Source organism: Anolis carolinensis, chromosome 6, assembly GCF_035594765.1.
Source record: "Anolis carolinensis isolate JA03-04 chromosome 6, rAnoCar3.1.pri, whole genome shotgun sequence".
In the NCBI taxonomy this organism is placed as follows: Eukaryota; Metazoa; Chordata; class Lepidosauria; order Squamata; family Dactyloidae; genus Anolis; species Anolis carolinensis.
This window is the reverse complement of record NC_085846.1, coordinates 84,209,781-84,237,550: the sequence shown is the minus strand read 5'-3', so window position 1 is coordinate 84,237,550 and position 27,770 is coordinate 84,209,781. Positions and strand designations below refer to the sequence as shown.

General features: G+C 38.6%; 1 protein-coding gene across 6 annotated transcripts in view; it reads right to left on the bottom strand.

The window, feature by feature from the left end:
* Positions 1-27,770, bottom strand: part of hycc1 (hyccin PI4KA lipid kinase complex subunit 1) — a 49,099-nt gene that overhangs the window by 13,908 nt on the left and 7,421 nt on the right. For 4 of the 6 annotated variants that reach the window (XM_062957428.1, XM_008112643.3, XM_062957430.1 and 1 more), the window contains exons 2-10: positions 21,771-21,851; positions 19,668-19,769; positions 19,006-19,185; positions 16,677-16,757; positions 14,954-15,069; positions 14,659-14,754; positions 11,733-11,849; positions 9,933-10,020; positions 6,826-6,976 (exon numbers count right to left, since the gene is read on the bottom strand). In XM_062957428.1, the coding sequence (XP_062813498.1) occupies positions 6,826-6,976; positions 9,933-10,020; positions 11,733-11,849; positions 14,659-14,754; positions 14,954-15,069; positions 16,677-16,757; positions 19,006-19,185; positions 19,668-19,769; positions 21,771-21,821 (982 nt within the window). In that variant the 5' untranslated portion in view covers positions 21,822-21,851. The remainder of the gene's footprint in view (positions 1-6,825; positions 6,977-9,932; positions 10,021-11,732; positions 11,850-14,658; positions 14,755-14,953; positions 15,070-16,676; positions 16,758-19,005; positions 19,186-19,667; positions 19,770-21,770; positions 21,852-27,770) is intronic. The other 2 variants (XM_062957427.1, XM_062957429.1) reach the window with 2 other exon arrangements.

The following is a 27,770-nucleotide window of genomic DNA, read 5'->3' as shown; positions in this document are numbered from 1 at the left end:
GGAAAAACTACAAACGTCTGCTTCTGGCTTTGATCTACGGAACGGAACTGGTCTACTCTACTTCTACAATCCTTGGCTGAATTGCTCGTGTTGGAGATCCTGTCTACTGTGTGTGTGTGGGAGCGACGCAAGTTACTCTAAGCACAGTGCTGGCAGCAGAGAGGAATCTGCTGCCAATTAGTTGCATTCTTTGTATCTTTTGTTCCTTGGCTTTCGTTCTGTTAATACCTAGGCTGAAGCAAGCAGTTTGTTTTTACCCGGATTAAACTCCGGTTTAATCCGGTTTATCTTTTGAACATTTACTTTTGTCCCCTTTTTGCTCCTAAAGGCAAAAATTGCCTGGCCCTTGTGTTTTTACGGGCATTTTTGAGTTCTGTAATCTAATAAACTCTGTTACTTTGAATCTTGTGGCGTTCTGTCCTTGACAGATTGCCTGACGCCCATAAAAAGTTTATTGCAGCAATAAACCCGTCAGGAAGACGATGGATGAGTTAAGAGCCAAAGTAGACCAATTGCAAACGGCCTTTACCGTAAGCCAAACAGCTTTTGCTGTGAAAGGACATGTTTTGACTCCTGAACGCTTTGACGGAACCAGGTGCAAGTTGCCAACCTTTTTGGCACAAGTGGAGCTTTATTTTTCCCAGCTCAGTGCTCATGCTTTTCCTACTGACACTAGCAAGGTGGCTTTTATTTTGAGTTTGTTGACCGGTCCCGCAGGACAATGGGCCACTAATTTAATTTTGGGAAATGACCCAGTCAAGGACAATTTGAATAATTTCAAAAAGTTGTTAACTGATACTTTTGGGGATCCTCTCCGCACGGAGAACGCTGGGTGGGCTCTGTATCGGTTGAAACAGGGAAAGGGGACTGTTTTGGATTACTTAAATAAGTTTAACCTGTATCGCCACCAGCTGGATTGGGGGGAGAATGCATTCATGCTTTTATTTACTGCCGGGTTAAGTGATATGCTCCAGGATGAATTAGCACGCTTGGAGCCGGCTGAAAGCTGGGACGCCTTAGTAGCTAAGGTGCTGCGTTTAGACGCAAGGTTCGAGGCTCGTAAACACTCAAAAGCAATGTGTGCGCCACCCATGCATGTAACCAGGGCACCTGTGGTGATGGGGGAAGAGCCCATGGAGCTTGGGGTCTTTAAAAAACTGTCTACAGAGGAAAAGAGCCGTAGGAGGCAGCTGGGCTTGTGTTTGTACTGTGGGAATGCTGGGCATTTTGCCAAAAATTGTAATGTGAAACCTTCCCAGCTTTCGGGAAAAGGCCAGCCCTAGTGCGACGTGAGTCCAACGCACTAGGGCTCCTCAAGCAGTCAACTGAGGGGAGGAAGCATGTTTTCGTACCCATTACATTATCTGTTGGGGGAAGGGAACTTGTTTCTACTCTGGCACTGCTGGACTCAGGAGCTACGGTCTCCTATGTAGATATTGAGTTTGCTAAGAAGCATGGCATTCCTAGAGTGCGCAAGGCATGCGACGTGTGGGTGGAGGGAGCAGATGGGAGACTGCTGGAGACTGGGGTGGTTAACCAGGAAACCTCAGCAGTAACGTGGGAGGTGCAGGGAGTAACGGGAACGTTTGTGTGGGATATTACGAGCTTGCCTCGATATGATGTGATCCTGGGGATGGATTGGCTAGCTGTAGTAAACCCACAAGTGGATTGGGCAACACGTAAAGTGATCTTAAAGAGGCAGGATTGTTGCACTCTAAACGTTACTCATGCTGATATGGAGGGAGTGCCTGCTGAGTATGGGGAATTCTCTGATGTATTTTGTAAAAGAGAAGCGGACAAATTACCACCGCACAGGCCATATGATTGCGCCATCAAGTTGGCAGAAGGTGCGAAACTGCCAGCAGGGAGGCTGTATGCCTTGACTGTACCGGAAAGGCAAGCTTTGCGGGAGTTTTTAGATGAAAATTTAGCCAAGGGGTTTATTCGCCCATCTAGTTCTCCAACTGCGGCACCAGTATTCTTTGTAGCCAAAAAGACTGGGGAACTTAGGCTGGTCTGCGACTATCGGATCCTAAACAAATACACCATTCGGGATAGGTACCCGCTCCCTTTAATCTCGGAACTGTTATCAAGGGTGCAAGGGGCTAAGGTCTTTACCAAGCTTGACCTGCGGGGGGCCTATAACTTAATCCGTATACGGGAAGGGGATGAATGGAAGACGGCATTTAACACGTGTTTCGGATGCCACGAGTTCCGAGTCATGCCTTTTGGGCTTTGTAATGCTCCTGCGGTCTTCCAGAGGTTCATGAACGATGTGTTCAGGGACCTAATTGACCAATTTTTAGTGATTTATTTGGATGATATCTTGATTTTTTCTAAGGACGAGAAAGAACATCGTCAACATGTCAAGCAGGTTCTGCACCGACTGCGGGCTAATGGGCTTTTCGCCAAGGCTTCCAAATGCGTCTTTCATGTGCCTGAAGTGGAGTTCCTAGGTCATGTAGTGTCAGGTAGGGAACTTAAAATGGACCCACATAAGGTTGACGCCGTCAACTCATGGCAGGAGCTGAAAACTAAGAAGGATGTACAAAGGTTCTTAGGTTTTGCTAATTACTACCGGGAGTTTATTCCGAATTTTGCAAAGCTCACGGTACCTTTGACGCAGCTTCTGCGCAAGAAACAGCCATTTGTGTGGGGGCGGGAAGCTCACGAGGCGTTTCTACAACTTAAGTCTAGTTTTCAATCGGACAACATACTAACCCATCCTGATGTTGACAAACCGTTCGTGGTAGAAGCGGACGCTTCTAGCTACGCGTTGGGGGCTGTATTGTCTCAGAAGGATTCCTCAGGGACCTTGCGTCCCTGTGGATTTTACTCGCGGCAACTAACACCCTTCGAGCAGAACTATACCATATGGGAGAAGGAGTTGTTGGCGATTAAGGTGGCGTTTGAGGTGTGGCGGCACTGGCTTGAAGGGGCACGGCACCAGATCGTGGTCAGATCTGATCACAAGAATTTAGAGCACTTGCAAACAGCAAAGAAGTTAAACCAGCGTCAAATCCGATGGGCTTTGTTTTTCTCCAGGTTTAACTTCAAGGTGCAGTTCGTAGAGGGGAAGGCAAACTTGCGGGCCGATGCTTTATCCCGCAAGCCGGAGTTTAAGACCAATGAGCAGGTTGTATGTCAGACCATCTTGCCTACTGCCTCTCTGTGTGTTGTAGATAATGAGCTCGGGTTACATGACCAGATCCTTGAGGCTCAGAGGGATGATGTGTGGACACAGGAGCAACTGATGCTGCTCTCAGCAGGTAACCGTACCATACTGCCGCATCTACAAGATCAAGACGGAGTATTGGTACGCAGGGGGCAGGTCTACGTACCAGTGGGGGCCCTCAGGTTGGAGGTGATTAGAGCCCACCATGACGAACCCATGGCTGGGCACTTTGGCAGATTCAAGACCGTGCAGCTCATTACCAGGAGCTATTGGTGGCCAAAGATGCGGCAAGACATTTTGCGCTTTTGTGACAGCTGCGCCGTTTGCCAGCAGAGTAAGACGCCTGTTGGGCGCCCTAGAGGGTTGTTGTCGTCTTTACCTGTTCCGGACAGGCCATGGCAAATCATTTCCATGGATTTCATTTCAGATTTGCCTAAGTCTGGGGGTTATACTTGTATTTGGGTGGTGGTGGATTTATTTAGTAAACTGGCTCATTTTATTCCTTGTTCAACCATTCCGGCGGCCCCTACGTTGGCCTTACTATTTACTAAGCACATCTATCGTTTGCACGGAGCACCCGAGGTGATTATTTCAGATAGGGCTCCGCAATTTGTGTCACGCTTTTGGAAACATTTCCATGAGTGCTTGGGGACTAAGTTAAACGTTTCTTCAGCCTTTCATCCGCAAACGGATGGACAGTCGGAACGGGTTAATGGGCTCTTAGAGCAATACCTGCGTTGTTTTTGTTTAGATCAACCCACGGCTTGGGTGAAGTGGCTACCGGTGGCGGAATTTGCTTACAACAATGCGGTGCACACATCTAGTCAGCATACGCCATTTGAGCTAACTTATGGTTTTCACCCACGGGGAGGTGTGGCGCCGTCGACCAATGTGGTCTCTTCGGACCCTGTGTACCGCTCTACGGAAATGGCTGCATTGCATGATGTTGCCCGTCGCTTACTGTTGGAAGCTAAGGCAACGCAGAAGACTCAGGCTGACCGCCACAGGCAGGCAGGGGAGGAGTTGGAAGAAGGGGATTTGGTGTGGTTATCTTCCAAACATATTAAACAGGCTGGGGGAAAGTTTGCGCCTCGGTATTTGGGTCCCTTTCCTATCGTTAAAAAGATTTCTTCCGTTGCGTTTCGTTTGCGTTTACCGTCTAGTTTAAAGGTCCATCCAGTCTTTCATCGTTCGCTGTTGAAACTTGATACCTCTAGTCGTCGTGGTGCTATAGCGGAGGGTATCACTGCCACTTCTCCGCCATCGGGGGAGGAGGCCTTTGTGAGAGGGGATAGTGTTATGATTGAGCCTCATGGCTCTGTTACTGACAGACGTGGGCGTAAGACTCCTCGGGAGTCAGATACTCTCGAGGAGCGAGAGAGAAAAAGACTGCGAGACATATTTGCAGCACCATCTGACGAAGAATCTTTCGAAGGGTTTACGGAGAGAATGGAGGAGGGGCTGGTTAGCTCAGAGGAGGATGAGATGGATTGGACTCGGGTAAGGGAGGAATTGGGGGCCACTGGCCATGATGGGGCAGAAGATGAATGGGGACCTTCAGGATTAGACCCATGGCTTAGCTGGAGGGATGGGACGGGATCCACAGCTGGAGATGCTGTTGGGCGTAGTCAGAGGTGTTCCAGCTCTGACGAGGAAAGTGATGAGGAAACGCCCGGGTTAAGGAGGACAGCTGACAGTGATGAAGATTTGTAACTGGCATAAAATGGGGCTTGGGAGCAATTGCAAATTGCGTCAGGCAAGGTAATCTGGGCAAACGCTTGGGATCCGTGTGTGTGTGGGACGCTTCCCTGAAGACTTGTGTACTTTCCTGTGCTGAGACGTAAGTTGATTGGAATCCAGGGTCAGACGGCGGGAGGGATTGTGTGGGCATTTGTTTGTGCAAACCTGTGCTTACTCTTATTAGCTTGACCTTCCGTCGTCTTTCTGACGGACGCCATCTCCTGCTTTGAGAACCCGGACTGAACTGACCACGGCTTGTCTTCCCCCCTTCTTGGACTTGGAAAAACTACAAACGTCTGCTTCTGGCTTTGATCTACGGAACGGAACTGGTCTACTCTACTTCTACAATCCTTGGCTGAATTGCTCGTGTTGGAGATCCTGTCTACTGTGTGTGTGTGGGAGCGACGCAAGTTACTCTAAGCACAGTGCTGGCAGCAGAGAGGAATCTGCTGCCAATTAGTTGCATTCTTTGTATCTTTTGTTCCTTGGCTTTCGTTCTGTTAATACCTAGGCTGAAGCAAGCAGTTTGTTTTTACCCGGATTAAACTCCGGTTTAATCCGGTTTATCTTTTGAACATTTACTTTTGTCCCCTTTTTGCTCCTAAAGGCAAAAATTGCCTGGCCCTTGTGTTTTTACGGGCATTTTTGAGTTCTGTAATCTAATAAACTCTGTTACTTTGAATCTTGTGGCGTTCTGTCCTTGACAGAACCCACTATTTGCTACCACTGAACTGTATGCATTAGACTTTAATCCACAAGCCTGAAAACTGAAATACTCTATAAAGCTACGAGCTGGCAGTCCGAAATCAATACTATGCCTTTTAAGTATTATTGAAAGTATTAATATTCACAGAAGAAAATTAGAAAAATTTACTTAAAGACAATGTACTATATAATGTATATACTTGTACACTCTAACAAACATATTATATAGCATATATACTAATATATCAAAAAAGTAAATATATACACACACACATGATCTTCAATTGTAAGACGCCACTGATTGTAAGACCCACCCTAATTTCAGAACCAGCACCACCAACAAAAATACATAACATACATCTGCAATTCTAAGATGCACCCCATTTTTAGAGATGTTTATATAAGGGGAAACGTACACCTTAGAATTGAAGAAATACAGTAAGACAGAAAACAAAAAGTGACATATTGATGGTGCATGTGACTTGAATCCTTTACTGTTTGTTCTGCATTCACAGCAGTAAATCCACAATCCTTACTGTGCAGAACTAAAACACAGCTGAGGATTCTTAACCAACCACTTAAGCAATCATCACTTAAGACAAGGTAACTGCACTTAGTCTTCTGCAGGATGAGAAAATTCAAATCAGTTACATTCAAGTATGTTCAGGATCCATTTAAGCAGTCAAAAACGTTAACAGTTTCATGGTGGCTATCACATGAACAAATACAAATACCTTACACTCTAGGAGTGCAATATTTCTTAACAAAAAGCCAACAAGGTAATTTTAACAGCCAGGGAATTGCCTTAAAATAAGTAACAATAACTGTTAAACAACTTCAGATGTTTTATGATGTTGAAGGTCAAGGCAAATATCCACATTTATACGGTTACTCTGGGAGTTAAAAATTGTATACCTAAACTGTCAACTGGACTAAGAAGATTCTAATCATGATCATATTCTAGATGTGAGGAGTTAAATAATTCATTGTAAATCTGCAGATGACTATGAAAACGTTAATGCAATGAATGTAAACTGAAGAATAAGCACTATATAGTCATTGATATTTATGCACATTAAGGCCAGATCTTAGTGTCAGAGGGAGAAAAGGCCATCAAATGTTAATACATCCCTCTTTGAATACCCACATTACCCTCACATTTCAAATGTTAGATTCAGTTATAAAAAAAATAATACTGCTCTTACCATGTCTTTTCCATCTATGACCTCGAATAGACATGCTGGTGACTGCATTTCTTGATATTCTAGATGCTGTAGGTGTAATTTCAACCTGAATACCTTGTTTACTAGATTTTATGGCACCTTGAGGCAATGAAGCTTTTATTGCATTAGCAACCTAAGAAAACAAAAACAATGAATCAATCTGATTGTGGTACTTTCAATCAGTGTTACATAAAGCAACATTTACACACTCATTCTCACTCTCTCCATACAGGAGTGCATTTTGTAAAACTATTAGATAAGACAAAAGTCAAAACAGGTAATGCTTGGCTTCCATCAGTTTATAATTACATTTCCTTCAAAGTGTTAATGAACAATTTTGACTGAGAATGCCTGTTCTAAAAGCTACTAAAGAAATCATTTTATATTACTGAAAGTAATGTTATTGAAAGTAATGCATATATGAATAACAGAAGACAAATGCAACTACATAGTTGCCAACGGTGGCATTGCATTTGTATCAACTGTGAACCACTTCATCAAATCCATTTTGCAAAACTCTTCCTTACATTTCTTTTCACCAGCATCATTGAAACACCATTCCTGAAGGATTTCCTTTATTCAACAAAGCAAGTGAAAATCCAAGAACACTAGATCACATTGTAAGGCAGATGTGGCACCAATGACTATTCCATTTTTTTATTCCATGTTGCCAAAGAGGTCATGCATTATCACGATGTAACCTGATCACATCCAACCCTTTCTGTGGTATTTTCTTATTGATGGCTTCTTGAAATTTATGGAGTAATGCAATGTAGCTGTCACTGTTCATTGTTATCTGATGCTCAACTAAATCAAGCAAAATCATCTTGTCATCCCACTAGATATTCACTATAATCTTCTGTGCTGAGCACTGGCTTTTGCATTTATCTAGCTTGAGGAGGTGGAGTGCCCCCACTCCATAGAATGATTATTGGTTTCTGGGTCATACAGGTATGCCCAGGTCTAATCCACCAAAGCAAATGTTCGTGAAAAAGGTGTTCCTGTGGGCTTCAATTACTGAAGCCCACAGGGACTGAATGTACATGCCGTCTTTTCTCTTTCAAATTGGCTGTTAATTGCTAAAAACCCAATTGACACACACTTTCCTGTATCTAAGGCTGTGGATAATCTGCTTCACAGAACTGTGATGATATCCAAGTTCCTCAACCATCTCTTGGATAAGCAAACATTAGTCTGTGAATCATGTTGTCCACCCTGTTTTAGATTTTAGACCTTCAACTAGATAGTTTGTCTTCAACACGATTTTCACCTTCTGCAAACTTTTTCTCCCATCTTTGCAGATTATTCTAATCAATTGTTGCCTCACCATACAAATTTCTGTGGCTTCTGTGTATATTGACAGCAGTACACCATTCTTAGGTCAAGAACTCAATAACTGCTTTTTGTTTCTACTTCACATCTGTGGTTATACTACACCCAGAAATACAGAAATTATGTTAGTTATGCAGTGAGAGTTATTCGCAGTGAGAGCTATCATAATAGCATATTTGGATTAATAGTTTCATAGAAAATTGCATATTGGCATTACTCTTAGTATGACCCTTATATATGAAATCACACCCTGATGCTTTCATGCATGAGGTTCAAATGGACTTGAAATTGCCTTGATTGCTCTGGTGCTCTGAGTTGGTTCTGCTCCACCTTTCAGAATTAACAGTTCTTTCATTTTGTAGATGATATAGAAGGAAATTCTTAGAGATTTTGCTCAACTCTTTGGGGACTAACAGGTTCAATCTTGTCTCTCATTCTGTAACATCTTTATGAAATTACTGGGAGAGACTAACAACAGACTTTGGTTACACTATCTCCAGTATGCTGACAAGACCCAACTGTATTTTACACTTCAGGGAGATTTTGAATTTCAGTTGGAGGTAATTGTTGTATGTACCAAACTTCACCTTGATAGTACACAAGGAAAAAGCTACTACTGCTGTAAGAATATTAATTTCACAGTTTGGGGTTGGTGGTACCTCGCATTAAGCATTGCCTTGTCTTGCCTTGTTTTATTGGGTAGCTAAGCAGCCACAATCAGAGATATATCTGAACAGCTTCAGCAACTCTTCAGTCCTACCTATACATATCCTCGTCACATTTGAGATGAATCACAGAAACCTTGAAGTCCAGAACAAGGATCTCACACCAACAACTCTTGAACAAACAGCAAATATCATTAAGGAAATGTTTCTTTGCAACACATTTTGCCTTTTTTGGTATTTTAAATGGCTTGATTAACAGAAAGACAGTACAGTAGAGTCTCACTTATCCAACGTTCTGGATTATCCAAGGTATTTTTGTAGTCAATGTTTTCAATAATTGTGATATTTTGGTGCTAAATTCGTAAATACAGTAATTAGTACATAGCATTAATGTCTAATGAACTACTTTTTCTGTCAAATTTGTTGTATAACATGATGTTTTGGTGCTTAATTTGTAAAATCATAACCTATTTTGATGTTTATTAGGCTTTCCTTAATCTCTCCTTATTATCCAACATATTCGCTTATCCAACATTCTGCCGGCCCGTTTATGTTGGATAAGTGAGACTCTACTGTATATCAATGTAGCAAAGGCAGCAAACAGATTGTATTACTGTAACCATGCTTTATATGGTCGCTAACTTGTAACTCTGTTGTATCAATTACATTGCCTTACAAACACTTTCAAGGGCTATTTCTGACAGTTGGCAGCTTTAAGGTCTTACACAACTGTTGCTGCTGTGCAAATTCAATTGGTTTCTGGCTTATGGCAATCCTAAGACGAACCTCCTATCATAGGGTTATATTGTTTTCCCCTATTTGTTTTCTCTTTCTTTTTCATGCATATGCTAGAAACTGTCTATTTCACAAGACTGTTCTAGAATTTTTTTTATTGCAAAAGCTGCCATGGGGGTTTATATAAGTATTATTATTTACTTTATTTATACCCCACTTTCTTCCCTGTAGGGACTCAAGGTAGCAAAAAAAATCCAACACTTTGGTCATAGTAGGAGAAAGATGAAAAGAAAGGTTATATTACTACATTACCATTTAAAATAAAATGCACAAACAAATTTGATATAAAACACCTACCAACAATGGTTCTGGATACAGCTCCAGTTGTGCTCTGTATAAAACATCATCCATTGCTTTACGAGCCAGATCCCATTCTCCATTATAACTGGAAAAGTAAAAAAAAAAAAACTGACTGCAAATCAAAAAATACCAGCTATCATTACTCCATCACAGCCGTACATTTTGTTCATCCTTAAAAGGTCAGATAGAATCTTGCAAGATCTTCCTGTTTTATCAGAACCCCAAGATACAAACTTGGATCTTCAGTTGCCTTTCCCAGCAGTGTGCTGTATGTTTGTTTGTTTGTTTGTATTAAATTTTCCAGTTAGTGTATCAAAACTAATTATATATTTTATGTTCATCAGACCCCTCAAAAAGAATGTACAATAAAATACGATGCAACATACCAGTTAAACCCATGAATTAAATGCTTAGTTATCTATAGCTGAAATCACATTGGCCATGAATCTCCTGAATAGATTTTAGGAAACTGATGTTTGCAAAGTGTTATCTGCATCGAGCAGAAATTTGCAACATTCTCCGGAAAGCATTTATCAATGTCATTCATGCACACAGCACACAATATTAAATCAGATGTGATGCAGGAGGTGTGTGATAACAATCTCCTATATTTTGGAGTTGTGAGAGGAGCAGTTCTTCCACCAAAAATGCTTAAATAATAGCTCTAGAATAGATGTATCAAACTCAAGGCCCTCAGGTCAAATCCAATTCGCCATGTCCTTTTTTGTGCCCCTCAGATGCTGGACTACAACTCCTCTATTCCTCATCATTTGACATCATGACAAACGCTGAAGGGAGTTCTGAGACAATAAGGCTGCAGTTTGTTCTGGTTAGTCAGGATAGTGGTTTGAATATAGATACAAAGCTTGTGGATATGATGTCTGACTTTAAAATGTCCTTTAAGCTTTCCCCAGTCTAGAACCACAGATGATTTGGGATGCAATTCCCATTATCCCCAGTCCACATGGCAGAAAATCAAATGTGATGGGAGTTGTCATTCAGTAATACCTGGAGACATAAACTGGGTAAAAATTAAAGATCACTGAATACTATCTATAAATACATATAGTTGGCCTTCTATATCCACGGACACTCCACCCATGGATTCAATAGCCTTTTGACAGAAACGACAAAGCTGATGTGGCTCTCAATGAAAATGAGTTTGGCACCCTGGTCTAGGTTTTGAATGATACAATGCACCAAGTACAGATTACCCATTTATATGAGTCACAGAGATCACAAAGAAAAAATACAGTTTCCAAAGGCTATTCATAATTAAGGACTTATGTGCACAAAATTCACATGTAGTTGTTTTCTACAAAAAGAATGCAGAAATATTAACACAGAAAATGCTGTTTTCTGCTCACAAGAACCACATGCACATTTTGCACAAAGTCAATCCCAAACTGTGAAATTTTTCCTCAGTCCAGGATCCCTATCAGGGCTTTTCAACACCTAAAAAACAAATTCTTGACCTTTTTTCAAACTTTTTTCCCATGCATTTTTGTGTATGTTCCACATTGGAACAGAAATAATGTTCACGATCTGAAGTCTGAACACATATGGAGAAGAGTAAAATATGTTGTAAAACAAATTCATCTTTTGACATTTCAATAAAAATAAAGGCATTTTCAAAATGAAGGGTTTATTTGGAGGGGCTCAAATCTGCCAAGTATATATCTTAATATTTAATAGAAAGGTATTTAATATAGATACAAATAATGATAATGCTCTATTATGTAATCATACTGCACTATAAAAGGTCCTATTAATTTAATGTACAAAGCATTTACTCACAAAGCATAATAAATCCCAGTTAACATTTGCACCATGAATTCGGAAGAAACTGGAATCCTGCTGTTTATGCCTCGATATTTCCTCACTTGCTGGCGAGGATATCCACAAACACAGATCCTAAAAGAAACAAAATAAGCATTAGTACAGTTAGTTTAACTTGATTCATTGTGTGTTGTGTCATTAAACTGTTCCAACATGAAAACTACTGTTCATTTGCAAATCAAAAACAAACAATGCAGAAACCCTCACATCTAACGTTATATGAGTTTGCTTACAACCAAACACTGATTTTTGCACAAATCCCTAATAAGATCAATACCTAACTGGTAATACAGCATGTTCAACGGATTCTGACTGATCATCACAAAACACCCAATCTGAAACCTGAGGGGGCATTTACCATGCTAAAACCCTTCGGCATCAATTGAGATAGTACCTACAATACTAAATTGCAGTCCTACAACTCATTTTTCTTCCTCTGGCAGTAATTCTGATTTTGCAATTCAGACAGACAATTGCTGTTCAAGAGTCTCAGCTAGTCCAGAATTCTTGCACTTAGTCAACATTACTTGTTGCTCATTTAGAAATATTGAAAATTAATGTTGCTCATTTAGAAATATTGACGTTCCGATTGCCTCAGAATCCTTTTGAAAGGATTCCATTTTATTGTTGCTGACTTAATAAAACACCAAACATTACAAAATAAATATTACAAACTATATTATGACTCACTAATTACCAGTGTTGTTATCTATAGAGAATTGTGAAGAAATGATATATTTACAATATACATATATACATATATCTAATATCATTTTCAGTCTTTATGGATAATATACACACTAGAAAAGTATAGATCCTTAAGTTAGCTTTAGCATTTAAGATGTATTGCCACTGTAAAGATTACATGCATAAACAGAAAGATGTTTGAATCTTCCTTTTTATTTCTAGTATGAAATGAATTGGCTTGATTATTTTAAGAATTTAGAGAGTGGGATTTTGCTACATGCAATCCCAAATTCTGCATCAAAATTATGCTGTCTTGTTAAAAATGTAATACCAATTTTAATAATTGGTTTTAAATTGATTTGTTTTATAATGCTTTTGGTTTTAATGTAACTGTTTATTTTATTGTATGTATGTTTAAGGCACAGAATTGCTGCCTATCTGTAAGGCTGCTCTGAGTCCCCTTCGGGGTGAGAAGGGAGTGATATAAATGCAGTAAATAATATATAATACTTTCAGTGCAATCTAAACCCCCAAAGTTCATTCGTTCATTCATTTTGTGTTGAGGCTTAACAAATAATATTACATGTCCAGACATGAAAAAAAATATATTGACTGTAAAACAAATATAATCTTCCTACTTTGTGTTGCCACTACTGAGTGATGAACCCAACCTTACAGCAGACAAAATACCATGGTTTTCATTTCCGGTGATCTCTCCTAACAAATCTATACAAAAAGTACTATAATGGAACCACTGGGCCTTCCAAGAGAATGATTTGTTTAAAGGCTTCTATCTTCAAAAGGCTTCACCTTAACTCTTCAAGAAGAGCAACAGCCCTGCTAAGCATTTTCATACTTTCTCTTCACCTCTTAAAAAGATGGTATTATTTCAGCCTGTCTCAAACATGGAAAGAGTTCTGTGGAATAGGAATCATTTCTTAAATCTTCCCCAGCACAGTTTTCAGTGTTATGTGAGGTACAAGAGATTTGTATGCATGCATAAAATGCTGGAAAGGAAAAGATTAATGAGAGGCCATAAAACATAATTGGGGGGGGGGGGGAACTAGTCTCATGTTGCATCACTACGTCAAAATGATCCCTTCATGGCTTTTATTATCATGATCTTCAGGTGGTTTCATTTTTTTTTTCATGCTACATGAAAGCAAACTGTAAAAGTGTCACTGTGAGCATCTTTACTTCTTCAATTAGGTGGAGGAAGCTGGCACAGGAGATCCATACATTAACTATGGGAAAAATAGCAGCCAAGGAATCTTTCAAGCTAAATCATAAATGTCATAAACCAGTTAGATTTTAAATCTAATACAAGTAAGCCATTAAGAGTTGGATCTGGAGAAAGCCTCCTGCAAGGTCTATTTCCAAATTAGCAACAAAAATGACCCTACATCTGGAGGAAATTTGCAGATTCCTCTGTAAGATTCAAAGTAAGATTTTTAATAGCTCATTAGACTTTATTCACTTTCAAATTAGTTTTTTCCGAGTCATCATTTCTTACACTGTAATGTGATCTCAGTACCTAATTATGCCAAACTGAAAAGGGCTTGCTTTTGCTTTTATATTATTTCCTGAAATTTTATGCATTTTCTCTTTGTTCATAGCTCTTTTGATCCAAATTAACATGTCTAAATTAGCTAGAAAAATCCAAATAAAGTCTGAATTCGGTGCTATATTCCACTTTTAAAGCACAGAGCTGTTCAGTGAAGACAAGAATCTCCTAATAATGTCAATGAGGTCTTCCCAATTATGCTTGAGGGTATGATTTATTTGTGCGAATCAATAAAACACTCAGGAGAAAACACAAGAAAACTGTAGAATTGAGTGTTATCGTTCATAGTGATGTTTCAAAACTAGGAAGTTCTGACATACAAACACACAGAGGAGGAGAGCACCAATTGCTCATCACTTGTTCACTGCTTAACTGAATTTGTCATATAAAAACTAGTCCTATGTGTTCATACTAGGCATCTTAAAATTGAAGAAACCCCATGACAAGGGGTTGGAAAAGATGGTGGTGTCTTCTATCTCTTTGATTTTCAACATTTTGAAACCCCATATAGGCCGTGGAGGCTTCAATGGGTAGAAGATTGAGTACAGACCCATCAGACGGACCCCACACCATTTTATAAAACATGTGATGTTAACTCTACATTCCTTTTAGCTAAGAAAGAGATTGGATTACCTTGAACATATCTGGCATAATGACTGAAGAGAAACTGCAGGCATATAGCTTAAGGCAGCATTGTATCGCAATAAAAGGAATGTCAACACTTCAAACCTGTAAACATATAGAAAGACCTCTGAATAACAGAAATACACAAGGACTGATACTTACAAGGAGAAAATGCACATTCTGTTAACTCTCACCTTAAAAACTAGCAACAACATCCAGCTTTTGTTTGCAAATGGAGAACATGAAATATTTATGAAAGGTTAGTTCATAGCTCTAGGACTAAAGGTGCACTATGTGCTTTTACCGGTTTTGTGCTGTCAGCATCTCTCTTTGCAAATACGGTCCACTGTACACAACCCTGGATAAGCCGTGCTGAGAGAGAGCACCCTCAGTAAGAGCCATGGAACCAATACTTGATGGCTAAAGAAAACAAACACTTGATACATCATTCAGGAGAAGAATATTGAAAAATGTTTTAAACCATTAAACAAACAAAACAAGTGAATACAGATAGCAAATAGTTTTCCAATGAAACTATCACTCTGTGCATATCTGCCTCATAAATACATGCCAAATGACCACATCTATCATGAGTTCAACAGGAAAGTCAAGCATGGTAAATGCAATGAAGTTGCACACCATTACAAACTTAAGATACCCCTAAGGTAATGATAATGACCATTAAACAGGTGAAAAGCTAAATGTTTTTCTCACTAGTTCTATTCCATTTTCAAAAATTGTGTGTGTGAGGGGGCTGCTGCTGTTGTGAAAGAGATTGGGTTAAACATTAAGAATGAAGCAGAAGGAAATGTTCCCTTCCATACATTCTATCCTTCCATGTATTCTTCACTTTGCTGAAGTCATTTTGTTGTTATTTTACAGCAGACCAAGTTTAGCAAATTGGTCTGCTACTACCATGTGCCTTCTGTCTCTAGTCTGTATACCGACTTCGGGCATTTGGTTCTTCTAGTATTCCTGTTTCAGCATTCTAACCCCCTAATCTGGTTTGAACTGGGCACAAAACTGCATTTTCAGAAGAGAAGCTATTCTTATGTAGGATCTCCATGAAATTTACAATCCAGAGTTGCAAACAACACACAACTTATACAGGTATTGTTGGTTATTCACTATAAATGATTACCCTGAATTTTACAAAAACAGTGCTGGAGAAAGTACAACAATGCCCCCACTCTCCCCCATACTATTCTAACTGCAAGGGGAATTACAACACTCAAAAGGGGATGATCTTCAATTGTTTTTTTATTATGCCAGTGATTACATTATTTTGAAAAATGTTTTATAATATTCATTAGATTCGTAGATGCAATAGCATTTCTCACATAAATTCATGCAATATAATTATAATGTAGAACAATTACTTCTTTCATGCTTTCATATAGAGTATACTTTTAAAAAATGGATGAGCATGCTTTATATGTCGGAGGGAGGATTTTCAGCTCTGAGGATCCACTACAGACCATATTAACTCCTACAAATCAGACCTGGAAGTCTTTTTGGGTTTTATAAAGAGAGGAGGGTGAGGGGGTCAAAACAAACTACAGAGAGTATTACATTATGCTTTCATTACTGATTCTGGAGGCTTCCAAGAGCTAAAATTGCAATCTGTTTAGCCAGGAAGCCCAGAGATCATAAAATATCCTGGAACTGTGCAATTTCTCAGCTTGCAAGGTTCCCACCCATGTTTTAAACTGAGCCACCCTCTCATCTTGCAAAACCTTTGCTATTCTACATTCTACATTCATCTAGTTCCCATAAAAACATATCTAGTTTTTAAAGTAACTGTACCTAGTTGCATCAGCTGCAAATATTTATGCTGAAGGACTAGGGAGAGCACCTTATGGCCTACCAGATGTTGTTGTACTGCAGTTCCCATCATCCCTTCAGCCAAAGGTGAAAGATGGGAGCTACACACTTACAACAGGCTGGAGAGTTGCAGGTTATTCCTGCATAAAATGACAATAACAAAAATATTAAAATCACATGGAAAGTATATTTATTAAACTTACTTCATGATACACTGAAGGCTTTGATAAGGATGGAATTGTGAAACTTAATACTCTACTGTGTCCCTCTTTGTCAACTATTTCCTGTAGGATGTAAAAAAAAAATGCAAGTTACATGACATTTTGCAAAATATACAAGAACCACTGCTTTATTTAGACTAGAGTTCACTTCAAGAAAAGCTGACATTACCCAACATTATCTGTTTGTTATGAGAAAGTTGCTGCATGGATACAGCATAAAAATTTGCAGTTGTAGGAAGATATATTGTGAAACAAACGTATTTTTACTCTTCCTGTTCTGCACCATTTAATCAAAAGCCTTCTATAGAAGAAATGTAATAACTTTTATTAATAGATGATTGATAAAAATCAAGCCTTACTTTGCTTGATATGAATTGTTTAATTTCAGAAACGGGAATTAATCATGCACCTCTCAAGAGATTGCTGAAAACCAAGTCCAATCAGACCTTGTGAGCACAGCTAATAATGAAGAGTTATTTATTTGTTTGCTGCATTTATATCCCGCCCTTCTCACCCCCAAGGGGATTCGGGGCAGCTCACAAAAGAGGCACAGTTCGATGCCACATATACATACATAAGTAAAACCAACATATAAATTAAAACCAATAATTAAAAACATATAAATCATAAGACAGTTAGAATGATGGAAGCTGTCGTCAAGCAACCTGATTAGAAGTTGAGCCTCCTTTATCCTAAATGCTTGGGACCAGAAATGTTTCATCCCCTCCATATTTTTGAATAGAAGTAGTGTAGCATATACTGTATTTACAGAGCTGGAGAGACAGAAGAGAGGTGTGAAGTGCATCTCTCCAGCCGTGCATCTCTCATATGCAACACAAGTATCAAACAAATATGAAGCAAGGCTGGAGAGAGATCTGTGAACAGGTGAAAATCCAAATGCAGTACTCAGCACAACTACCCCTTTCACCATTTCACAGATCCTCATGTCTCTCTCAAGCTTCACATCTTATTCATTCACTATTTATGTTGTGTGTGATACATGAGGTTGGAGAGAGACTGAGAATCCAAGAGACTACCAAAAATAAAGTACCTGTAACTGTACAGATCCACCAGCCACCTGCTTCTGGCTTGTGAACAAATGAGGGAGAAGCTGACAATAGGCAGAAAAATGTTTCAGATTTTGGAGTTTCAGATTTTTGAATAAGGGAGGCTCAACCCATATATGACCCCTAACCCTGAACAAGACTAATACTTTAAACTTTTCTTACATTATTTCCTATGGAGTACTATTGAATTTCCCAAATTAGCATATGAAATTGAACAACTTTCCTTTTTAGTAAGCTGAAATGGTCAGATGTTTACACAGTTCCTTCAATTAGAAATTAGGAGCTCACGTTTATAAATATTATCATACATTGCTCTAAAATGGTCAGATGCCAGAAAACTGTTCATAGAACATACGTTACAGAAATTATTATGTACAGGTAACTGTTAGTCTGCTGCTACAACACATAAAGGTCCCTGTTCACATATTTTATTTATAACATTGATTTTGCTAGGCAGAGCCATTGTCAATGGCTGGTCATCATAGCTACTTTTACAGCATCTTGTATTAATCTTGCACTTTGTGCTGCAGTACAACTATTTCTCTTCTGTCACTTGACTTTTTGAGATCCCTTGATATATTATTCTTTTGTCTCTTTTCCATGACCAGGGCCTGTTGGTGTGTGTGTACACACATGTACAGGCCCTCACAGCCACTTCTTCCATTTGATAAAGTCGGCATGTGCTACAGAGGAGCATGTTTTTAAATACTGGTAGAAAATTCAGCAATGTCCATTTCATTTATGCTTTTATAACAATCAAGACATATTTAGTTGTAAGTGCATATACAAGTTTTCACAAGCATAACATGGTAAGTTTTACCACTAATATAATGCAAGCCACTACTACCAGACTAAGATTTCTCTATTACTATAATTGTTTTTGTTTATGGAGCACATCATTAAACAGAAATCCACACCCAAATGTAGTTAGTAGTAACAGCTGTCAACATGAGCGGCTTTAAAAGGAATAGGACAAATTAATGATGAATGAGGCAATCATTTGCTATCACCATGACAGATATGTATTATCTACAGTATCATAAATTATATATTTCATAAAATTTGTTGATGGGGAAATAGAGGTTGCTCTTTCAGTTGTATCCTGCTTATGAGCTTCCCATGGACAAATAGATGGTACAACCTCTTCTACACACAGTTGGTTAAAAGAACATACAATCATCACACAATGGTTTGCACTTTGTACCAAAAAAAGTTTAATACATTTCTGAAATGTGAATACAAACCAAGTTGTAAACTCCAAGTAGAAGTGCCTCTATGCAGCCACTACTCTGTAGGTCTTTGCTGGCAGACACAGCAAGATAGCACCATATCAATTCTGGCAGAAACTGCAATGTAAACTGCAACAGAAGTTCTTCACCACTGCGATAGAATTCAAACAGCTGGTGACAGACTGGCTCCAGCAGCTGAAACAAAGACCACTCTGAGTAATTTCACATATCATGACACAATACAATTTCCTGCTTTACAAGGAAGCATAATCTGACTATTTTCAAAAGCACCACTGTTATGTGTCAAATATTACATATATAGCACACTGGGTGTCTACTTCTTCTCCTAATGTCTTCTTCACCAACAGTAAAGATTTCTGCCTTTCTCCAACATGACAAATTTTCTTTTGATTCCAATAACAAACTACCTTCCTGGGGGCTGGTTATTTTTAATGTATATACAAAGATGCAAATAAAATCAGATATCTGGTGCTTAGGGCATTATAAAAAGCTGGAACATACACTGATAATACATCTAAGAACAAGGGAACCTAAAAATGAAATATGATTTTTCATTCTACGTATTGTATTTTATATTTCTCATTACTATGTTCATATGCACACTTTGTTACTGTATTTATCCTAGGCCAATTGTATTTCTGCGCACATTTACCTACCTCACTTTGTGGGTCCTGAATAACTTTATAAAGAGATGAAACCAGAGAAATTTTGTCTTTCAGATTTTTAGCATAGCTTGGAATAGATGCTTCCGGCACCGTCTAATACAAAACATGCAACAGACATAATAAGCCAATGTTTTCATTGCAGTTATAACTAAAAATATGCTACTCCTACTGAGAAACTATTAGTCCTAACATTTTAAATTGTATTATTCTAGGATTGAGATGAGCAGAATGCAGGTTGGGATATATTGGGAAATCTCCTGGATTAGCAAGGTTTTCTATCTAACCATAGCAGAAGCAACCACATTTTTCACTTCAATCAGACTGTATGTAAAAACAATACTCTAACTTTTTATATTTCTGTGTATAGGCAGATATTATTGTACCTTCTGTATATTTTTCTACAGATCAGTATCAAATATCAAATATGTTATCCAAAAACTTTAAATTATAAAAATAAAATTTAGTTTCCATTCATGGAAAACAATTCATAAATGAAAGTCTACTATAATGCCTATATGATTATTGAAGTATCAAACATGATTAAGACAACCTCAAAACAATCTTAGATACTGTAATGCGTCATATGATAATTTAAAGTGACACTATCATTTCCTGGCATTTTTTAAAACCTGTCTTTTCCCAAAGTTCCTTCACCAGAACCTTGAACTTGCTTTTATCACAATGCAACATTTCTGAAACAGATGGAAATACCAAACTCACCAAACAAACTACTAGGTATCCACAGTCCTATGCAACTATTATTATTATTTTTTTTATTATTATTATTATTATTATTATTATTATTATTATTATTATTATTATCTTTGTGTTATTATTATTATCCTTCAGATTTGGTTTACAATAGAAGTCTAGGCTGTGTAAAAATCAGCCTAGCCAGACATAATGCAAAGGAATAATCTACCAGATTCAGCTAAACATGGAATTACAAAGGGACAAGGGAAATTGATATGAAATAGCTGTATTCTAGCCAATTTTCCAGCTGTTTCATTTTATTTCACTTGTAGTGTCACCTCTGAAATTTCTTTTTGTTTAATATTGTACAGTAATGTAGCAACAATATAAAACCCAAAAAAATCAGACAATGACAATAAATAATTTCCTAAATTTCTTAAATTATTATTTTGATGATTCCTTATCGATAAAGAGGTCACATAAATGTATGTAAAAGCAACAAGATATCCATCAAACTGAGGAAAGCATGGTCCGTTTGTCAGAATAGGTGTCCTTTTCCTCAATTTTTGATCTAGTGCTTCCTATTTTTCACGAAGATAACTTCATCAATCTCTAAATCAACAAAAAATAGATAAACCATTAAAAACATGAAGATAATGGACTTATCAAAGCCAGAATCTAGCTCTTACACAGGAGAACAACTAGCTCTCAACAAATGGCTAGCAAAGATCTGCTTTCCCAGAAATGAGACCAGCTAACAGAATATTCCAGTGTTGCTGCTGGATCAAAGCTAAATAGAAGCAGCAAGGCAAAATAGGTTCTAATTACAATCCTCACTGCTTTATGCAAGCACAGTTGGAGGAGTGAGGGATACTGTATGTCTGGACTGATAAATAATTATCCTTTTAAGAGGTTGTGTCCATGGCCAACATTCTAGTAGAGTACATTTGTTTTTGTCTACATTTTAATATTTTTTCACACTGCTTGAAAGAACATTGGCTGAGCATTACATAAATAGCAAAGCAATATAGCAAACCTTTCAGAATCTCACTCACTGTAATTTATAAACATTCTGCAGTTTGTTGTCTACAATTTTAGCACTATAGTGGATGCATGCATATATATATATATATATATATATATATATATATATATATATATATATATCAAAAAAGAATCTAATACTAATGGGAATTCTGACATTTCATCTTTTCTGCAAACAGCCAATGATAACAAACCATTTTTACACTGCATTTCATCCTACCAGTGATGTGATAGAGACTACTCTTAGAAAGAATGACTGATTCATCAAAATGTATTTCAAAAAACTTCATGGTTGAGTGGAACCTTGAGTCTGATAAAGAGTTTTAAACAACATTGACTTCAAGAGGCTTGAATTACCTTGAATTCTGATAACCACTCTTCTACAATCCCTGTTTCGGCAGCCAACATCTTCCAACATTTGCTTTTAAAATTTCAAGCCTTAAAATACAAAGAAAAATACATTTATTTTCTGAATACATTTTTTCTTTAAAACTGAAACCACTTAAGTGGAGAGAGACAAAGAATGGATATATAGCAGGCATGAGCGAACTTTGGCCCTATAGGTGTTTTGGACTTCAACTTCGACAATTCCTAACAGCCTACCTATGGAAGTTGGAGTCCAAAACACCTGGAGGGATGAAGTTTGCCCAAGTTTGTTATAGAAAGAGCAATTTACTCTGTTCTCATAATAATGCACAACTTCCTTCTCAAAGAACAGCTAACTAAAAATCAGCAGGTGCCTGGCCTGAATGCAATGTTGCTTAGAACAGCATCAATAGCAGTTTACCAACAATACAACTCATTTGCTCTAAGGTCCAAAAATGAAGACAATGAAGACAAGTTGCAAACAGAAGAATATATGCAGTATGCCCATATCATTGTTGCTATCCCTGCAGAGTCAGAAAGAATAACCTTAGTACTGCCATCTGTCATGGACAACATATTTCATGTTTTGCTGAATGAAGACAAAAAAATGTGCATGTCACCTGGGAAGCACTCAAATCATCCAGGTAAATCAGACAAGACTTGGCCTTGATGGGACAAGTTATAATTTTTACTATCTTTGTGGTAAAGAAAATAGTTGATATATAAAAGGACACAAGATACTAGAAAATATGGATTATTTAACATTGCGGAGAGGAGTCAAGAATAAATATCGTTTTTCAGCTCCTTCACACATCTATCTCCTTTTCCAGTTTTTACATTTTTAAATGAGATATAAAGAGTGAAATATGGATCATATCCTTCCAAACAACATTGCTGAATAAATGAGATATATGATAGAACATATGACATGTTTTTCATAGGTCCCACACATAGCATGGGACATTCCTTTCAGATGAAGACACAACCTCCTTACCAGTTTATTTTTACAAAGACAGAGGAAAAGGACCATAGATAAGATGTATTTTTTGTAAAATTCTATCAAACTAAGACATGTATATTTGTCTATTTTTCTTATGTTAGTCCAACCACAGCACTTGTCTGGTGGGAGAGAGAAGGAAAAAGGGAGGGCACATCTTTGATAAGCCCAGGTGTACTAGTATTGAGCTGTCAAGATAATCAGGAACACAAGAGGAGCCCCCAGATGGCGTAGTGGACTAAGTGACTTGAAGGTTGGGTTGCTGACCTGAAAGCTGCCAGGTTCGAATCCCACCTGGGGAGAGTGCGGTTGAGCTCCCTCTATCAGCTCCAGCTCCATGCGGGGACATGAGAGAAGCCTCCCACAAGGATGGTAAAAACATCAAAAACATCCGGGCGTCCCCTGGGCAACGTCCTTGCAGACGGCCAATTCTCTCACTCCAGAAGCGACTCAAGTTGCTCCTGACACGAAAAAAAAAAAAAAAGGAACACAAGAACTCCTGTCTGGAGTGTATTTATAACTAGAGAGAACAAGTGACTCATTCAAAAACACTACTCTTTAGAATAATTTTGTGTTAAGTGAAACTATATTTTAATAAACTTAAACTAATAAAGATGAGTACTAGAAACAATATGAATTCTATCAAGAAGCATTTTGAAATTTCTAAAGCATTTTCTGCTTCTTCCCCCCACCATTAATATGACATTATAAAGATACAAGTAACTTAAAAACCATACTATAGGTCCCTCGGTTAAGAAATGAATGCTAAAGAAAGTGTCTCTTTTCAAGCAGCACAACTACAATGTGGGTTATAAGGAATATGAGTCACTCAATCAAGACCTTTTGAAGATAATAACACAGTATTATTTAAAGCAGCGGTGCTTTCAAAGTACCACTGTGATAACAAGTTATTGCTTTCTGTTGGTTTCTCAAGTGAAAGTTCAAAACAATAAAAAAAATATGTTACTAAGCAACTTTTGTATATATGTTTCTAGGCAATCAGTACCTCAATGTCCCTCAATATCCCTAATTTTCTGTTCTCATTCCACATTCTGACATTCTTATAAATTTCAGTTGAATAAATCTAGTATTAACAGTTTGCATCCGGTATTACAGGAACACTTTTTCTGCATTATTCAAACCATGTGGTATTTTTGATCAAAGGTCAATGTTTTATTATTTTTAAAATGTTTTATTTACTTATTTATTTTCACAGAAATTGCTGCTTTAATCAAGATCAAATATGGTACATTGGTATGATTGCTTCTTCTCCCTCCTACCTCCCAAAATCTACACATATATGTATATGTTAACACATACACTTCTGAACAGTGCCTATAACAATAGTTCACCATTATACTATCCCTCCTTCCACCCCTCCCTGTTGCGGTAACCTCCCATCCTTTGAGTTGAAGACATTCATATACAACCTTGCCCTTCCTTCCTAGTAAAGCATTCACCCATTCTTCCCTCTAGCACAAGAATCATCATTTAAAAACAAGAAAGGAACTAGACAGAAATCTCCAATCTAAAAGCACAAGTAAAGAATTAGTCCTCTAACACAAATCATCCATTGACAGAATTTCTCCAAGAATAAGAAAACCATTTACCAAACATATATCTTTTCCCTAATGTAAAAAAGAAGGAAAATAAATGTATTACTAGAAGACTCTATGACTCACAACAGAGGGTCCCAAACAATATTTTAAATCACCTCTACCTGAAGCACTTTGATCATATTTTCATAATTTTGACTCACGAAGAGGATTCCACCAGAACTTCAACAACTTCCAACCCACCATCAATCTCTGTCTGAAACTGTCAACAGAAGACTACTACTTTCTGGACTGCTATTATACAGCCTCACAATGGACATCTTAGCACCACACTGTATCACAAACCCACTAGCTGCTATATGCCTCCAGTTTCCATCCTGAATACACTACCAAATCCACAGTTTATATTTCAATATAATCACATCTGCTCAGACCTACAAGACAGTAATGGATTTATTTATTTATTTATTTACAGTATTTATATCCCACCCTTCTCACCCTAAAGGGGACTCAGAGCGGCTATAATCACATCTGCTCAGACCCACAAGACAATAATGGCAAATTCAATGAACTACAACAAGCATTCCTCAAACTACACAAGAAATGGCATTATCTCACTATATTGTTTTTGATTATATTGAGGAAAAGTTATCCCTGAATATAATCACATCTGCTCAGACCCACAAGACAGTAATGGCAAATTCAAGGAACTACAACAAGCATTCCTCAAACTACACAAGAAATGGCATTATCCCACTAGTGGACCCATCCAGCTGCCTACTAAGACCACTTAGATGAACTACAAATTATTCTGGACAATAACACTGTACTCTCAAAGGCTCTTGGTGGCAGCCTTCCAATCTAAAACAGTTATTCGTCTATTCACAAAACACAGATGGGGAGACAGGTACAAACTTAGATGTCAACACTACCCACACATCTACTTGGGAAATGTCATCACAGGACATAAGCACATCACCGAGAGTATTAGAGATACCTTAATCTGCTCACCTTCGAATATGATATATGCCATCCTCTGTCAACAATGCCTTTCAGCACTCTACATTAAGAAAACAGGCTATCCTTTACAACTGAGATAAATGGATATAAATCATACATTAGAAATAGGGATAGACAGAAGCCTGTTCCAGAACACTTCAATCTTCATGGGCATTCCATCTCTGACCTTGAACAAAAAATCTACAAAGGAAGATTGTAGTAGTTTAACAGAGACAATGGTTTCCTGGCACATTAAACATATTATAACACCAACTAACAACCTAGTCCCCGAAGGGCAATCTTGGCACGTTTATCACATCTCCTTTCTGATTCCTAGCCTGCATCACACTGCAGTAACTTCCTCCACCATTTATAAGGTTATCAAGGCTTTAGGCTACACCTTCTCTTGTTTTGTCCTCCTGTCACCATATCCACATGTTCTGTCTTTCTATGGCTATTCATACACACAGTCTGTCTACAAAGGTCTGTTCCTAGACACTTCATGCACCTGAGAAAATGGACTTAGTTTCTGAAAACTTATGCTATCAACATTTTTCTCTCAGCCCCTAAGTTACTACATCAGGGATCCCCAAAAGCAGAGAGCAGGTTCATGGTCCCCCAGACTGTTTGGGGGGCTGGACTATAGTTTGAAAAAAACAAAACAAATTCCTATGTACACTGTACATATCTTATGTATAGTGCCAAAAAATGAAAGAACAATACAATGTTCAAAAAGAACAACAATTTTAACCAACAAACACTTATCTGTATTCCTATGGGACGTGTGGGCCTGCTTTTTGGCTGATGAGATAGTCAAGTCAATTAAGATTGTTGTTATTGTGTACCTTCAAGCCATTTCAGACTTTGTCTAAAATTTAGGGCAGGGATGTGGTAAATTATCTTGGATGGTCATATGTGGCCTGCGGGTCTTACTTTGGGAAAGCCTGCACCACGAATCTGAACAGTCAAGGGCAACATATGAAAGCAAAATCTTCACAAGTTTATAAAACAGCCTTAAAATTTAAGCAGCACCACATTTCAGTAGCAAATGAATCATGTAAAGAGCATGTTTATAAAATAGCCACTAAGACAGTTGAGTCAAGAATAAAAAAGTAGAAACTGGGTGTGGTCATCCTTTAATTTCACAACCCAGATTTTTAAGATCAAGTCTGTTTTTCCACAAACCTCTAAGCCGATGTTTTTCTATGTACTGATGTAATTTTTGCTTAAGACTATAACTATTTCTATCCCTAACTGTCTCTGGTGAAAGAGGAAAAATACTGGTATTTTGATTGTTGAATATCAAGATTGTATGTCTCTATGTGTGTGTACGTATATATATATCCCACAATAAAAAAGGTGGGGGGAAAAGAACTTTAAGGGCCTTTCCTCCATAACCTTATTACAAGTTTGTTACTGCTGTAGAGAAGCAGCATAGTACAAAACTCAGTGTCAGAATAAAACAGGGAGCCTACATGCAAATTCTTGTTAGCTTCATAAAGATCCTGGACTGTATTCTCAATTAGAGTATATGGGGAAATGGGAAATAGAAAACAACGAACAGTTCACTCTGGAAGACACCTGACATAAAATTATAATACTTCCGCTGATCAGATAGAACACATACAGAGCCAGAAAGTACTTCAGGGAGCCCGGTACAAGGCTATGTAATCAGCACTTGGAATTTGGCCTAGACACAAAGCAGAAGCCAATCTTTAAGATCCATGTTGTATGGTTCCAAATTTTAAATGCTACATGGTAGACTAGTTTCCAAACAGTTTTAAGAGACAGTCCCAAATTGCATTGCGCAAGGCTGCTTTTAGGAATACCTGAAAACTGCTAGTTTGAATGCACTATGACAGTTATGGTGAACCTATGACATGCGTGTCAGCACTGACACGCCTAGCCATTTTTGCTGACACGCGGCCGCATGCCAAGAAGGACGTTTCATCCTTGGGTCTTGCACGGCCAGGTGAAGTAGCCGAGGAGGAAACATTTGCTGTAGTGTGGCGGCTGCCGCTAGTGGGCAAAAGGGGCTCCCCCAGGCTGGGCCATTGCCTCAGTTCATGGGAAGTGGCTAAAGCCCTGGATGAGGGAGCAGAAAAGGAGGGGGAGCGTCGTCCAGGCCAAGCAAAACCCTTCTCAGAGCCACAGCAGCGACTTCTCTTTGTGCCCGGCCCAGCCGCAGAGGCCGGTGGTGGCTCTCACTCCCTTTCCTCAACTCCTCTTCCCTTCCCTCGCTCAGCCTGGATGACGCTCCTTCTCCTTTTCCGCTCCCTCATCCAGGGCTTTGGCCACTCCCCCCGAACTGAGGCAATAGCCCGGCCTGTGGAGCCCCTTTTGCCGTACTAGTGGTGGCCACCATATTCGCTGATGTGACACGAGGGAGCGGCTTCAATCAATACGATACATTAAAAGAGGGAGGGAGGGATGCTATAT